Source organism: Carassius gibelio, chromosome A2 (genome assembly GCF_023724105.1).
Source record: "Carassius gibelio isolate Cgi1373 ecotype wild population from Czech Republic chromosome A2, carGib1.2-hapl.c, whole genome shotgun sequence".
NCBI classification, from domain to species: domain Eukaryota; kingdom Metazoa; phylum Chordata; class Actinopteri; order Cypriniformes; family Cyprinidae; genus Carassius; species Carassius gibelio.
Window position 1 is genome coordinate 6,583,373 of NC_068372.1, and position 16,927 is coordinate 6,600,299.

At 37.7% G+C, this 16,927-nt stretch overlaps 2 protein-coding genes across 2 annotated transcripts in view; one reads left to right on the plus strand and one right to left on the minus strand.

The window, feature by feature from the left end:
- cpdp (CPD photolyase) overlaps positions 1–8,553 on the minus strand; it is an 11,728-nt gene extending 3,175 nt beyond the window's left edge. The window contains exons 1-6 of the mRNA XM_052611334.1: positions 8,535–8,553; positions 8,456–8,488; positions 8,030–8,364; positions 4,794–4,939; positions 2,786–2,968; positions 2,494–2,652 (exon numbers count right to left, since the gene is read on the minus strand). Of these exons, the coding sequence (XP_052467294.1) occupies positions 2,494–2,652; positions 2,786–2,968; positions 4,794–4,939; positions 8,030–8,364; positions 8,456–8,484 (852 nt within the window). The 5' untranslated portion in view covers positions 8,485–8,488; positions 8,535–8,553. The remainder of the gene's footprint in view (positions 1–2,493; positions 2,653–2,785; positions 2,969–4,793; positions 4,940–8,029; positions 8,365–8,455; positions 8,489–8,534) is intronic.
- Positions 8,554–8,820: 267 nt separating this feature from the next.
- LOC128025243 (UAP56-interacting factor) lies at positions 8,821–16,471 on the plus strand. Its single transcript, XM_052611395.1, has 9 exons — positions 8,821–9,008; positions 9,478–9,609; positions 10,152–10,351; positions 10,447–10,568; positions 12,226–12,298; positions 13,111–13,166; positions 14,269–14,343; positions 14,578–14,707; positions 15,902–16,471. Exons 1-9 carry the CDS (start codon positions 8,936–8,938, stop codon positions 16,001–16,003), a joined length of 963 nt encoding a protein of 320 aa, XP_052467355.1. The 5' UTR covers positions 8,821–8,935; the 3' UTR covers positions 16,004–16,471.
- The last annotated feature ends 456 nt before the right edge of the window (positions 16,472–16,927 follow it).

Below are 16,927 nucleotides of genomic sequence, written 5' to 3' on the forward strand. Positions count from 1 at the left end.
TTTTTTTTAAAACCGCACATGTACTTCATAGATTACTACAGGCAAGTGATCAGCTAAGGACAAGAAAGAAAAACCCTTTTCCCCCACATTCAAAATGACTATACAACAAATCAAATGGGTATTAAATAATTATATATATCTTTATTGTTGTTATTATCGTTACAATTATTATAAATAGATTATATTAATTATAATGATTATTAACCATAAATATCGATAACGAGTATTATTATTATTATTATTATTATTATTATTATTTTATTCTGTATTTTAAATACATTTTAAAATGCAGCTATTTTTCATCGGATTTACACAATAAATGTGGGACATGCTTCAGGTTGGGGATATAACGATTCACTCAACTCACAATTCAAATCACGATTTATTTATTTTTTTACAAAATGAGATTTAAGACAAATTATAAAATTAAACGTGTCCTTTTATTATTGCTTGGACAAAATTATGAACATTTCTTTGTGAAATAATAATAATAATAATAAAAATAAAAAAACTATAATAATATACTAATATAGCACTTGTTGGTTTTGATTGCTTCTTTTGTCCTTATCTGTAAGTCGCTTTAGATAAAAGTGTCTGCTAAATGACAAAATTTAAAAATATTATGTAAATGTAAATAACAAAACTAAATTTTAAAACAAGCCCCAAATCAAATAAATGAGTAACACATATAAAATCTCTTCATTTAAACAAAATAAGGCTTTGCGCTCTTTCCATTTAAAATCAGAGGCAACCACTGCATTTTAATTATAATCTAAACAAAGATGTTGCATAGGTATATGCAGTTTTTAATCCAAATTAGAAATTTGAGAGAAAAACAGAATGGTCTGGCTTCATTTTAGTGAAACTATACAAAGAATATCAGCATGAAACCGCAGACGAACTGAACGAGACGCAGATTCACTCTCTGCCAGCAGGTGGAGCTTAAAGCGTTTCCTTGGTTACCGCTGTAAACAAAGCAGTGCTGCACTGTCAGACATAAGGTGCGTTCCATTCGACAGGGTCCCTATGCAGTGTTCACTGCTCCATACTCCCTGAGCACGGTATATCAGTTGAAGTGGACTTCACTGACAATAACCGCTCATTTGGAACGCCCTGCAAACGTCTTCAAAGAAAGTCACCGATGAGGTCGCGCAGATTATGATATAAATATATAAGACTACATTCATATTTTAATTTTTATTTACAATCACATTTAAAATATTTACACTATACAATAAAAAAAACATTGAGTACTATATAATTAAAAATGTATGTTTATTATACACTTTAAAGCTGCGGTAGGGAACTTTTGACGCTCTAGCGGTTAATAAACAGAACTGCTTGCGTCTTGCGGAAGAACATCGTAGCTGGAACTACTTCTCTCTGTTTATGTCTATGAAGAATCACAAAGGTACTGGGTTACTCCGCCGCGGTACCCCCGAAGCAATCTAAAATAGTCCGAATATAAACACTTATTATAGGTGCACCCTAGTGATTCAGGACAAGCTAAAAACACGGTTTGGAAAATGGATTCATGGTGTACTCGCTTATTATGTTAATTTTTCTACATTTTGAACACAAAGAAAAGTTACGGACCGCAGCTCTGATTGGTTGTTTTTTATCGGGAGCGCATGACTTTCTGCAAATGGCAATAGGACACTGGGAGGAGCCAGAGGAGCTTGCTTTTTTTCACAGATTATCTGTCTCATATTCTACTGTCAGGACATAATGACAGGTTTAATAAATATGTAAAAAATATTTTTTTACAAAAGTTCCCTACAGCACCTTTAATTGACTATTGCTGCTATTACTTGACTATTAACATAATTGAAGCCCTGCTGTAACTGTCATGCAAATATGAAAATAAACTTTTATTTGGTTTACTGTGTATAGCCTATATGTGTTTTTAATAAATGGTCATATAATTGCATAGCGGTCTCGTGCGCCTTCTTCCCGCGCACAGCCGTATAGAAAACACTGAGGTAAATAAAGTAAAATTAAGAAAAATGGCAGAGCCTCATCTGCTTCTAGTCGCTTTCACATTATCATGCCTTTTTACAATCCGTAATGAATATGAACAAAGACAGCGAAGACGGCCGTTCTGACTGGTGATGACGTGCTGCGCCCAATGACAGTTGGGGGATAATCGCTCTCCACTTCCTGTGAAGTGATGTATCGATGTTCCTTTATTCCCTGTGCCGTGCGCAGTGCCCTTCAAACTGAACATGTTCGCTCCCTTGGGATTGGAATCTCACTTAAGATGGCGGAATACCCTGTGAAGTCCACTTCGCAGTACACTTACGGTCGAACGGAACACACCTATATATTCATATAGATTCCTACCGTTAACTGAATCATGATTTGTTTAGCATCTGTTTAGCATATATTTAAATAGATTTTCAACCGGCTTGCAGTTAATCCCTACTTCAGGTTGGAAAAAAAATAGGCTTATATGAAAAAAAAAAAAAAAATCTGTAAAATCCTTGATCAAACCTCTGCTGCACGAGAAGCGGAGTGAGGATGAGTGTCCACAAGAGGAATCTCTGTGAGGAATTCTGGCAGAAGTTTAGTGATTTTGCCTCGTATAGTCCTGGCTCCATATTCCAGCTTCCCAGACGCTTCCCAGCAGGGCACCACGTTATGTGCATCAACCTTGATTCAGACGGCAGGAAAACAAAACATGGTTTCAAATCAATAAAGTGTCAGAAATGAGCACTGAAGTTGTGAGAACATGACATGCAAGAACTGAGCAAGTGCACAGACAAACAAATAATGACTAACACACCTGAATGAAGGGCACGTCAGCCGGAAGGTGTTTCTTAACAGTCTCAATCCACTGGAGAGGGATTCTGAGAGGGTTGAAGTCAGTGACAACTGCTCCAAACTTCCACTTTTCAACAAAGCTTGGCAGATTCTGTCCGGGTTCTCCTGACAGCAGATGGAACTGAATATCCAAGCTTTTGCATTCCTGTGACAAGAGACATTTTATTCTAAGATAACACATTAAATGTCCCCATTACCGATCAGTGCAGCCCCAGCCAATCAGAAACACTGGTTTGGTCTAATTCTGTTGCTAATTATTTGTTAGACTGAGCAAAAGCTGCTTTGTCTGTGTGCAGCAGACACAATAACTCCATGACAAGACACAAAGATGTCTCTAATTTGAGTAGAGATGTAATGTGAGACCCTGGACCACAACACCAGTCTTAATTGAGATTTATACATCTGCAAGCTGAATAAATAAGCTTTCCGTTGATGTATGGTTTATTAGGATCAGACAATATTTGGCTCAGACACAACTTTTTGAAAATCTGGAATCTGAAAGGTGCAAAACAAAACAAAAAATACTGAGAAAATCACCTTTAAAAGTTGTCTAAATGTATTATTAGCAATGCATATTACTAATCAAAAATTAAGTTTGGATATGAACTGAACAAAATTATAAAGGCAACACACTTGCTTTTGCCCCCATTTTTCATGAACTGAACTCAAAGATCTAAGAGTTTTTCAACGTACACAAAAGACCTATTTCTCTCAAATCTGTCTAAATGAGCTAGTCTAGTGAGCATTTCTCCTTTGTCGAGATAACCCATCCACCTCACAGGTGTGGCATATCAAGATGCTGATTGGACACAGGTGTGCCTGAACCATAATGCATGGGGCTGTGCATTATCATGATGCAACATGAGGTGAGGGTCGTGGATGAATGGCACAGCAGTCGGCCTCAGGATCTCGTCACGGTGTCTCTGTGCATTCACAATACCATCAATAAAATGCACCCATGTTCGTTGTCCATCACATACGACCATACCATAACCCCACCATAAGCCCTACATGCTGTCTGCCATCTGTCCTGTACAGTGAAAACCAGGATTCATCCATGAAGAGAACACCTCTCCAAAGTGCCAGACGCAATCGAATGTGAGCATTTGCTCACTCTAGCTAGTTACAACAACAAACTGCAGTCAGGTCAAGACCCCGATGAGGACGACGAGCATGCAGATGAACTTCCCTGAGACGGTTTCTGACAGTTTGTGCAGAAGTTATTTAGTTGTGCTAACAGATTGTTGCAGGTTTCAGATGATCTTGGAGGTGAAGATGCTGGATGTGGATGTCCTGGGCTGCTGTGGTTACACGTGGTCTGTGGTTGTGAGGCTGATTGGATGTACGGCAAAATTCTCTGAAACACCTTTGGAGACGGCTTATGGTAGAGAAATGAACATTTCATTCACGCGCAACAGTTCTGGTGGACATTCCTGCAGTCAGCATGCCAAGTGCATGCTCCCTCAAGACTTGCGATATCTGTGGCATTGTGCTGTGTGATAAAACTGCACACATTAGAGTGGGCTTTTATTGTGGCCAGCCTAAAGCACACCTGTGTAATAATCATGCGGTCTAATCAGCATCTTGATATGTCACACCTGTGAGGTGGATGGATTATCTCGGCAAAGGAGAAGTGCTCACTAACACAGATTTAGACAGATTTGTCAACAATATTTGAGAGAAATAGGCCTTTTGTGTACATAGAAAGTCTTAGCTCTTTGAGTTCAGCTCATGAAAAATGGGGGCAAAAACAAACGTGTTGCATTCATAACTTTGTTCAGTGTGTTTACGTTAGGAAATTCACAAAATATCTTCATGGAACATGAATTACATTTAATATCCTAATGATTTTTTGGCATAAAAGAAAATTTTAAAATTTTAACCCATACAATGTGTTTTTAGCCATTGCTTTAAATATACCCCAGTAACTGAAGACTGGTTTTGTGGTCCAGGGTCACATATTTCTGTACCTTTGCCACTTCTTGCAGTCCTTTTAGCATAAAGGCGTACTGTCTGTAGGTTGCATCTAAATATCGAGGCACCAAGCAGAAGCAGATGTGCAGAGGACGTTTCTCAGCCAAAGCCAGCTGCTGAGCATAGATCAATGCCCAGTTATCTGCAACACAAACACCAATGTACACTAGCATTCAAAGGTCTGCGCACAGTAAGACTTTAAGCAATTAATAATTGTATTCAGCAAGGATATTGATCAAAAGTGACAGTAAGGTGTTATAGTCTTATTTTTAAATTCAATACGTTTTGTAATTAATAGGTTTATTAGTCAGTATTTCCATGAAATAGATTTACATTTTCGCTTTTAAACCCATCAAATCCAGCAAAGGATCCCAGCGGTCCCTTTGCTGGTGATCAAGCGCCACCTTGGGCTGTGTGGCTTGTGGGGAAGTTGTGGTTTAGTGGTTAAAGAGTTTGACTCCTAACTCATTCCTCGGTTTGTGTGTGTTCACTGCTCGGTGTGTGCACTTTGGATGGGTAAAATGCAGATCAATCTCTTGTACTGTGTTTCTTCTTTGTCTAATGTCAACCAAACTGTCAAAATGCATTTATGTTTTGTGAATTTTTATATGTCAGTATATTGGTTGGAGCATAAGAAACAAATAAAGAGAAACACACACACACACACACACACACACACACACATATACACGTAGCTTCTTATTCCATAATAAAAGTGGTACACGGATGTAGAAGATTAATAAAAATAAAAAAAGAAAATTAAACTGGAAAAAAAAAAACTTTAGCATTAGAAAAACTGTCTGTTTAAATATCAGAATTACTTTATTGAACCACACTGGGAAATTCTTTGTTACAAGTTGCAATGAAAAGTAGGTCAGTCTCGAAAACCCTTACAAAAAATGCATGCCATGGTTCGGACAAAGTTGCTTTTATCTTCATTAAAATTTGAGGGGAACATTCCTCTCATCATAAATAACAGATTTCAGTTTGTGTCATTTTTGTACTCAAGCCCTAATAATGACTACTGGTTAGGTTGCAACCCTCTACGGACACCTTGGCAATTCAATTGCCATTGGCTAGTAAATATTTTAGTTTACTCACCAGACTGATGGATTATATTTACATTTATTCATTTAGAAGACGCTTTTATCCAAAGCAATTAAAAAAAAAAAAAAAAAAAAAAAAAAAAAAAGAGCAATGAAATAGATGCTATAACAAGTCTCAGTTAGATTAACACAGAACACGTAGCATGGGCTTTTAAATAATATAATAAATAAAAAGAAAACCGATAGAATAAAAAAAAAAAAGAGCAAGCTAGTGTTATAAGTCTTTATACACACACACACACACACACTATGCATAACAAATAAAAAGAAAATAGAATACAAAAAGATTAGAAAGGTAGTTAGATTTTTTTTTTAAGAATAGAATTAGAATAGTTAGTGTTTAAGTTAGAGGGTCAAATAAAGATGGAAGAGATGTGTTTTAGGACTCAGCTGCTCGGATTGAGTTGGGAAGGTCATTCCACCAGGAGGGAACATTTAATTTAAAAGTCCGTAAAAGTCACTTTGTGCTTCTTTGGGATGGCACAATCAAGCGGTTCACTTACAGAACGCAAGCTTCTAGAGGCACATACGTCTGAAGTAACAAATTTAGGTAAATGGGTGCAGAGCCAGTGGTGGTTTTGTAGGCAAACACCAATGCCTTGAATTTTATGCGAGCAGCTATTGGAAGCCAGTGCAAATTGATAAACAGAGGTGTGACGTGTATTCTTTTTGGCTGATGAAAAATTAATCTGCTGCCACATTTTGGATTAATTGTAAAGGTTTGATAGAACTGGCTGGAAGACCTGCCAAGAGGGCAGTGCAATAGTCCAGCCTGGACAGAACAAGAGCTTGAACAAGGAGTTGTGCAGCATGTTCTGAAAGAAAGGGCTTGATCTTCTTGATGTTGAATAAAGCAAATCTGCAGGATCGGACCGTTTTAGCAATGTGGTCTGAGAAAGTCAGCTGATCAATCATAACTCCAAGGCTTCTAGCTGTTTTTGAAGGAGTTATGGTTGAAGTGCCTAACTTGATGGTGAAATTGTGATGAAACGATGGGTTTGTTGGAATCACAAGCAGTTCTGTCTTGGGAAGGTTGAGTTGAAGGTGATAGTCCATCATCCAGCAAGAAATGTCTGTTAGACAAGCTGAGATGTGAATAGCTACCGTCTGAGCATCAGGATGGAATGAGAGGTAGAGTTGAGTGTCATCAGCATAGCAGTGGTATGAAAAGCCATGTTTCTGAATGACAGAACCTTATGATGCCATGTAGACAGAGAAGAGAAGTGGTCCAAGAACTGAGCCCTGAGGCACCCTAGTAGTTAGATGTTAGGACTTGGACACCTCACATCCCCAAGATACTTTAAAGGACCTATCTGATAGGTAAGACTCAAACCATTGAAGTGTGGTTCCTGAGATGCCATTTGCCAGTAGGGTTGATAGGAGGATCTGGTGGATAACAGTGTCAAAAGCAGCAGACAGATCAAGCAGGATAAGTACTGAAGATTTGGATTCTGCACTTGCCAGTCTTAGAGCTTCAACAACTGAGAGCAAGGCAGTCTCAGTTGAATATCCACTTCTGAAGCCAGATTGGTTGCCGTCAAGGAGGATGTTGTGTGTGAGAAATGTAGAATTCAAGTGTTTTTGCAATGAAAGGAAGAAGGGAAACTGGTCTGTAGTTCTCTGAAAGAGATGGGTTGAGGGTGGGTATATATATATTTTTTTTTTTTTTTTTTTTTTTTTTTGTAAAATGGCGCAGTTTTTTTAAATACACTTTTAACATCAGAACACTTAACATCAGACTTTATAATAATCAAGTATTATTTAATATAACTTAAGTAATAAGAGGTACATTTCATAGCCATGCATATTATTAATTTTAACGGAACATTTTAACTTGGTGGTTGATTTTCTGTCATTCAATGTTTCTGACAAAAAAATAAAATAAAAAAAATAAAAATAGGAAAAAACTAAAAAGCTGTGAATGTGCTCTGTACAGGACATCCAGACCTCAAACTGTGGCATGTAGGGTCTCTAAAAATAAACTAAAATATATTGCGTCTATGGAGGACAAAAGACTATGCCTGGGTCTCAGGAGAATATAGAACCAAATCTTTCTAATTATTTCTATAATATATTTATAACACATTGGCTGATCCATCATCATCAGCTTTGCCTATATACTTTACCTTGGACTCTTTGGTCGCGGGACATCCAGTAGAGGACCCCATCAGAGCCCTGTTTGATTTTCTGGGTGTCTGATAGATAACGGAAGCGCTTTTTGTTGACCTCGCATCCCTGCGCTGCTCTGCGGAGCTCGTTCACTTCCCGCAGCAGCCAGCCGGACTCTCGCGCTCTTCCCTCGGCGAGCCTCGGCTGTTTTCCCCCGCCGCTGTCTGGAGACTCTCTCTGCCGCTTCAGTTTGCGCTTGTTTGCAGACATACTGCTGTAATGTAGAAGTGTGTTTGGGTCGCTGACGGAACGGAGTAGCGTGGATCTGATGTACAAGTTTGTAGAAAACAACCTAGACATACAGTAACGTTAGACGTCTGATTAACACTGCATAAGGTGCACAATGCATTAAGAAAAAAGAGCTCATTAAATAAACTGTTTACCTAATATGAAGCATACATTCCCCGCTCATGCACCTGAAACAAAAGGCACTTTTAAAGAGAATTCAGTAGCTGGCTGCACACTTTCTCACGTGTTTTTGGTTGGTTTTGTAACACGACTCGTTGACCAATCACTGCTGGAGGCGGGGCTTACACTCCTGCTGTGTTACTCAACATTACGTTTTCCATAAGAATAACAAATAACTTGTTGCACAAGAAAAAAAAAAGTACACTAAACACACATGACCATATAGCACTCAAATACAAGTTATTATTAAATGTCGAAAGTATTGCTGGATTTTCAAAATCGGAGTCAATTCCTTTCTTGAAACTACATTTCCCAAGAGCCTCAGCACGAAGCGCGTAAATGTGCGCATGCCCAGACGAAAGCTGCTAGTGTTGTCTTGTTCGTTAGAGTTGTTAGATCGTGTGTAGGGAGTTTGTCGTTTGTTTCTTCATTTCAACCACAGCTCAAACCGCAGAATGAGTAAATCTAGTTTTAAATCGGTTGGCGGTGGAAGTACAGATGGACTCGATAAGGTTGACATGTCTCTAGGTAACGCCACAGATAAAACTAGCCGAGTCTGTGTAACGTTAGCTGATTAGCATTCTGTCATTTTACATCTTATTTGACATAGTTTGATTCGATTTAAACATTGCGACAGTCGCTTTATATAGCAATGTAATACATACATACACATTATTGGTGTTTTATTGATTGATAAACGCGTTTAAAGTGATATATTGACTGCGTTTCCAGATGATCACTTATTTCCCGGATAATATTTACGTTAGTTCATCAGAATGTTATTTAACGTGTTTTCAATGAACAAGAAGAATGTTAATTAACGTGTCTTCAATTAACATTTCAGGAGTTTTTTTTATTTAAAGTTAATTTGTCATAATTGTTTTTTGTTTAATGTGCTTAATGTTATTCTTTGTGTTTAATTGAACTACCCCGCACTTTGTGTGATGTGATCTGTATAGTTTGATCTGATCAGATTTATTGCATTCTTATTTCACAGATGATATTATCCGACTGAATAGAAAGCAGAATCAATTTCAGGCCCAGAAGTCAAAGCACAGACCCCCGGTGAAAGGTCGCTTCAACCAAGGGATGAAAACTGGGCCAAGAGCTGGAGTGCCACCTAAAAGAGGTCAAATATAAAGTTTTGTTTTGTGTCATTATTTTTGTGCAAAGCCTATATAAATTGAGGTTTTCCCCTTTTAATAAGTTTTTTTCTTTCTGAGAGAACGTTTTAACATTAAAAATATGACATATGTTTATTTAGTGTTAGCATGTACAATATACAATGCGTCTTCCTGAGGGAAATAGAAATATCTTAATAGAAGATCTTCAAAGTATTGTGACACAGGCTTGGCTTCAAATAAACAAAAAAAACACCTCCAAAGCCAAAACCTACAGAAAGGCACATTAAAATATTTCCCATACATAAATCTATCATCAAAAGATTCCAGCTAAAAGTGGAGACTGATACATGTCATTTGAAACTGAAAAGAAGGAACATTAGAACACAAAAGAACCCAGGCCATTCTTTGTAAGTTGCAAAGTTGCAATGCCCACCGCCAGAAGGAGGGGACACTTCACAGTTTTATAATAAATTCAGTGTTTCATTGTATGCAAATCAGCCATGTCTGAAGAGTTTCTGCAACTGGTTTCTGTTTTTTCCTTCTGTAGGAGGTGTTGTGAGCAAAAGCTTCACTCGAAACCGCAAGCTTCCTTCCACGGTGAGCAGGCGTCGTGGGCAGGGGGTCATCACTGGTTTAGCGGCGAGAAAAAATGCCGTCCTTCTTAAAGGGATCAGTCCACTCAACCGACCCGTCCAGAACAGACCGGCTCAGACAAGACCGATGCCCAACAGTGCTGCTGTGATCCAGGTGTGGAAACGAATCTGGCATAGAAGGGTGATTGTGATATACTTGTGAACACATTCAGGTGTAGTTTTTGATATGTGTGCTATCACTGGTCTCAGAGGTCTCAGCCATTTGTCCAGCGACGGCAGCTGCAGATCCAGAGGAGAACAAACCGACAGATGGACGCTCAGAAACCTCCGGGCTCAGTGTCTTACAGACCCTTTCAGCTGCGCAGAAAATGGTATGATTACTTTTTTGTTGTATTATCTGAGATAAAGTGAGAGTGGTAGCTATGTCTAGTGCCTTATGAAAGTACACATGAAAAAACGTGGCACAAAAGAAGCCACAACTTCAAGTCCAAGTGAAAGCATGAGTTTGCCAAGAATAACTTATTTTTTTATTGTTTTATTTTAAAGGGGGGGTGAAATGCTATTTCATGCATACTGAGTTTTTTACACTGTTAAAGAGTTGGATTCCCATGCTAAACATGGACAAAGTTTCAAAAATTAAGTTGTACGTTTGAAGGAGTATTTCTGTTCCAAAAATACTCCTTCCGGTTTGTCACAAGTTTCGGAAAGTTTTTTTCGAGTATGGCTCTGTGTGACGTTAGATGGAGCAGAATTTCCTTATATGGGTCCTGACACACTTCTGCTGGAAGAGCGCGCGCTCCCGTATAGCAGAGCACTGAGAGCACAACAGACTTCACTGATCAGAGCGAGAGCGTCGCGAAATGTCACAAAAGAAGTGTGTTTTTGGTTGCCAGGGCAAGCCAACCCTGCACAGATTACCAAAGAAAAAACAGCATTAAGGGACCAGTGGATGGAGTTTATTTTTACAGAGCATCAACGGAGTTGTGCAAGTGTTTTTGTTTGTTCCCCTGCATTTCGAAGATGCTTGTTCACAAGGCCCAGTTTGACGCCGGATTTGCGTATCGTTTATTTCTTAAGGATAATGCAGTCCCAATGAAAAAGGGTCACAATCGTGTGTTGGAACCGCAGGCGGTGAGTAAAACTGCTTAAAATATCTCTGCCTCTTGTTAGTGCGTCCGCCTCCCATGCCGGAGACACGGGTTCGAGCCCCGCTCGGAGCGAGTCGTTGCTGCTGCTGCTCTCCTTCAGTTTCAGCCTTCACAGCTGTCACAGCTTCCAAACGCTCGCAAACACAAAAGCCTACTCGCGCTCGTGATTCTTTAGCTCCGTCCACACGTCACGCCTCCAGCCTGTCGTGTTTTTCCGGGAAAAATCGGTACAGACTATCTTTCTCTTATGAATATAATAAAACTAAAGACTTTTTGGAGTTATGAAGGATGCAGTACTACTCTATAGGTACTCAAGATTAACAGGATATTGAGTGAAAGAGCATTTCACCCCCCCTTTAAAAATTTATCATAATTTAAAATATTTTTATTTTAATTATTTTAAGAATTTTTATTTTAATAATAATTATTTTAATTATATTTATTTTTTTAGACCAAGATGGAACTTTTTAGGCAGAAAAAATTCAATATTCTATAATGAGGCATCTTAGGAGAGTGTGGTTAACTCTTAACTTTGATAAAGAATATCTCTTTGGATTTGAGACTTTAGTCTTTATAACTTTACAGATCTTCATTATGCACCAAGAACTTGTAACACTCCAAAGAGAAAGGAAAACTTTAATCAAAGTATTGTCTTATTGTTAGATTTTTGTTGTCCATAAAAAAAGAAATAGTTGGACAGCTTAATATTTTTGTAGAAATGTATACTTTTTTTCTTTGATAAAGAAAAAGTAAAAATCTTTTGTAACATTATAAATGGTAACTATGGCTTCATAGCTATGACAAATCTTTTTTTTTATTTTTGAAGTTGTCTCTATGCAGGATGTTTGCTGATCTTTTGCTGATCATCTGTTCTCTCCAGGAATGCTCAGACTGCTCAGCAAACACAGAGAGAAGCACGCCAGGCCACCTTTCTCTTCAGAAGAGGACTCAAAGTAAGAAGCTAGTGAACTTCCTGCCTGGGGTTCACACACAGATGTGTGGAGCACAGGCTGCGTGTGTTCCAGTTCACTTGTGAACTTCCCTAAGCACTCACCCTCGGGGGAATCCCCGCAGCCATTCTTAAGTGCCTTCCACTTCGTCAAGTGGACGAGTGAAGTGTACATGGACATACCCTTGACCCCTCGATTCTGACCGAGGGAGCGAGTGCTTCATATGCAGACTTCAGGCCGCTCTACAGACCATAATGCAACACAACTGTGACGTCATCGCAGATTGCATTTAATTTATTCCCACCCCAAACAACTCTATAGTATATAAATGATTTTGTTTTTTTTTAATTTATAACAGCCCAAGCATATTTATATACATATTGAATGCTGCACCATACAAATTCATAAGGTGAAACGTAAACCATAACAATAAAGTCAGTTCAGCTCATTCTAAGGGTTCTGCCAGCAGAGGATACTCATGCACCTTCAACAATGACGTACATCCCAGGAAATGAGACAGGGGGGTGTGTTTTTATTTATTTATTATTATTATTATTTTTTAAATGAAGCACGAAGACATGTTACACTGCACTCCATAAAAACAAATCAAACCAAGAATAAAAGCAGTCAACCACCTCTTCAAGAATAAAGCAATAATGGTTTTTAGTAACTTCAAGTTTTTTTTACTTAAATCAGTGACATTACTGATTTCATGTTCATATGAAAATTGTTAAAATGCTACTTGAAACATTATCAATTTAATTTTATCCAATTTTAGCTTCCTGTCTATTCATATTTCATTTTTTTAAATACAGGTTCATGCACAGGTTCAGAAGAGCAGGTCTGCTCAGCCCACACAGAGAACTCGCTCGTGAGTAAACACCACTCTTGACCGATCTTGTGTTTTTGAGTTAAATTACTACAGGGTTCCCACGGGTCCTTGAGGTCCTTGAAAGTTTAATTCTTGATTTTTTTTTTGTGCAAGAAGTTTTCTGGGAAAGAATTCCATATTATTCCCTCTGGTCCCCTAATGTGTTATTTCGCCAACAATTTGTGCCCTGTGCATAGAAGCTTTCTTGATTTACACTAGTTTCCCGCGTGAGGTACTTTGTGTTGTACGTTTTCATGACGTTAGAGTGACCATATCTCCTCTTCTCCAGACATGTCCTCTTTTTGGACCTAAAAATATGCGTCCGGCCGGGATTTCTGAATTGTCCAAAATGTCGGAAATTGGCTTTTGTTTTCTACAGTCGCAGTGTGCTTCTGTATTCGAGCGCTGTGAGGGACTGTTTTCTTAATCACGCTCCCACTGAATTTCTGACCATTATTTCCCGCTTCTTTTGTGAAGGAGTGCCACTGGTAGGAAGCTTTTTAGCTGTGTTTATGAACAGTATGCATAACAGTGACTGTGAAATATGTATTTTAGGTATGGAAAGATATTTTCAGTTTTGTTATTTGGGATATGGTCATTTCACTACTTTAGGCACCACCAGCCTACCACACCCCGGACCCCCGCCACCCACCCACAACCACTGTCCTCCTTTTGGAAAACTAATATAAGGTCACCCTACCACTAAGTTTCCCTTCATCTCCGTTTTATGAAAAACAGAAATAAAACATATCAGATCTGTCATATGGCCAAAAATGAATGCAAAAAAAAAAGCATTTTTTATTTTGCATAGTTGTGTTTGTCACATGAAAACTGTAACAATGTATCTTACTCTCCCTTGAAATGTGTCCCCCCACATTAAGGCCTGGAAAGTCCTTGTAAGGTCCTTGATTTGAAGTAAATCAAGGTGTGGGAACCCTGTTACTACTCTATCATTCAACAGTTTGGGATCATAAAGACAAAACAAAAATGAAGTGAAAACTTTTATCTATTAAGGATGCTTTAAGTCTTCTGTATGCTGTAATTTTGAGCAGTAGCGTTCTGTAGATGAACTGTAAGTTTGTTCTCTCCTCTCTTCCTCCAGGTGGCGCACTCCTACAAACAACAGTGGCATCCTCACTGTGTCCATAGACAACCCCACAGCGAGAACACAGCCTGAGTATGATCACGCTTGATTTCCATCAGTTCATAATATATACAATGGCTGCCATTCAGAGATTTTACTTTGTAATTGTTCTTGTGAAGATGTTCAGATAAGATGCATGTTCTCTCTAACAAGCTCCACATATTTTACATCCATCTGTTTGTGTCTTGTCATCTTAGTTTGACCTCTGAGACTCTCTCTAGTGTGCTGTGAATGTGAGCTAATGATGTTTTGTCTTGCCCCGTCCAGGCCGGCTCAGTCCTGGTCCCTGCACCCCGTGACTCCGGCACGCTCCTCACCTCCTCAGCCCGAGGAGCCCGAGAGGAAACCCCCTAAAGGGGTCGCCCTGCAGTTCGATATCAACAGTGTTGGCAAACAGGTAGACTGATCACAATTGGATTTATCCCAGAGTCAATCAAATATAGTGTTTATCTTAAATTAGGATTCATTATTTTATGGTCTTATTATAGTGTAATTAACCATTTACGTACTGAGTAATATTAATGAACTACATTCACTTACTGTATGGATAGGATAAGGTTTTGTTTATGGTTGATTGCATAATTTATTAATGCATTGCATTGCCATAATACACTTTTTCTTTTAGCATAATTCAGTAATGTATTATTTTTTCAAAGCAGAATGCAGGAACCTAAATTAAAATTTAATTTAGCCTAAAACCATAACCCAAAAACAAAGTTTATTTAATAATATATCAGTCAAATGATTTATTAATCAACACCCTTATCACAATTTTTTGTTTTTGATAGAAGTTTCTTAGCAATGCTTATCAATGCTGCATCACAAACAGTAATATTGTGAAATATTGTTACTATATTAATCACTATTTTCAATTGGAATTTATTTTTAAATGTAATTTATCTATTTTCTCAGCATCATTCCTCCAGTCTTCAGGGTCACATGATCCTTCAGAAATAGTTCTTAAATGCTGATTTACTGCTCAAGAAACATTTATTATAATTATCAATGTTGAAAACTGCTTTGCTACTCAATATTTGTGTGAAAACCATGATACACTAATATTGGTGTGAAAGTAAAAAAAGAAAAATTGAATTAGCATTTATTCTGCAAGGATGCATTAAATTGATCAAATGTGACCGTAAAAACATTTGTTACTAAAGTTTTCGGTTTCAAATAAGTTGTTCTTTTGATCTTTCTATTCATCAGAGAATCCTGAAAAAAGTGTCATGCGTTCCCCAAAAACATGAAGCAGCACAAATGCTTTTCAATTGCTTTAATTATTATGAAATTAAGATAAATGTTAAAACAAACCCACACAATTAAATGCCAGTGTCAAAAAAGTGTATATATATCAGACATTGTTTTAAAATTCAGTGTAAAAAGAATTTTCGGTTTCAGCTAAAAAAAAGAAAAAAGAGAGATATATTTTTTGGCTGAAACCAAAAATTATTTTAATACTGAATTTTAAAACAATGTCTGATTGGATTGACAATGAATCTTGCATCTGTTCCAGACCAGCCTCCAGAAAGACGTTTACATCAGTTGTGATGAACCTGATGGTCATCTTCATTGTTGTTGTTTTCTGTTTCAGACCGGAATGACCCTGAACGAGCGGTTTCGGCTCCTGAAGGACCAGCGTGTGGCGGCAGCACAGCAGAGCAGCAAAGGAGGACGCTTCGTCACTGTGGCCTAGAGCTGAACTCTGATCACACACGACCGAACAGAGACCTGAGCCGGACTAACACTGTCATGACTCCAATCCATCAGCCCTAATGAAGGAGACTTCATCACAACCGGGATCTGCTGGTTTTCTGGAAGAAGAGACGTTTAGGGAAGTGACTGATTTTCTGTTTTTTTGTTGTTGTTTTTTTCAGGTTCTTTTCTTAAGAGCTGCCATTCTGTCCTCACAAAGCAAGCATTAGCTGTTGTGCCTGAGTTTGTTACGTTGTTGTCTCCTGAACTGCCCTTGATATGTGATGGCGTCCTGTTTTTTATATATGCCTAAAGCAGCTGCAGCTAACTGAGTTGAAACATTTCTGGATAGACTTTGTTTTTCATGAAACGGTTGTGACACCGAACATTCTTTTTGTAGAGCAAAAAAAAAAAAACATTTTAAGATGTTTTATATTATTTCAATTAAAAAACAACATTGTGCAACAAATGTCTTTTTTGATCCCTCCATATTTTATATATATATTATATACACACAAACACACACGACACTTTTAAATGTGTTCTTTTTAACAGTCGATCAAAATGTAGTTTTCTGTACTTTATGCATAAATTCATTGCAACATTTAAAACTATTTGAGTTCATCTCTATTCAGTGGGGAAAATATAACTACATTACAATTAAATAATGAAATATTTGCATTTAAATGTATTTTTTGAAAGTTTTTTTATGATAGTAAATCTAAATTCAATATATAACAATGCATTTTTTTGTAAGAGCTGGTCTTAAAATGTCAAATTTTTTTTTTTTGTTTGAAATGCTTGTATATTTACTTTTTTATAGTGGTTCATCTCCTAGTCTTTTATAGTGAGCTCTATACAAAATATAAAGTACAAACTCATAAATCTGGCATGATGGCTATAAACTTGTATTTATATGACCATT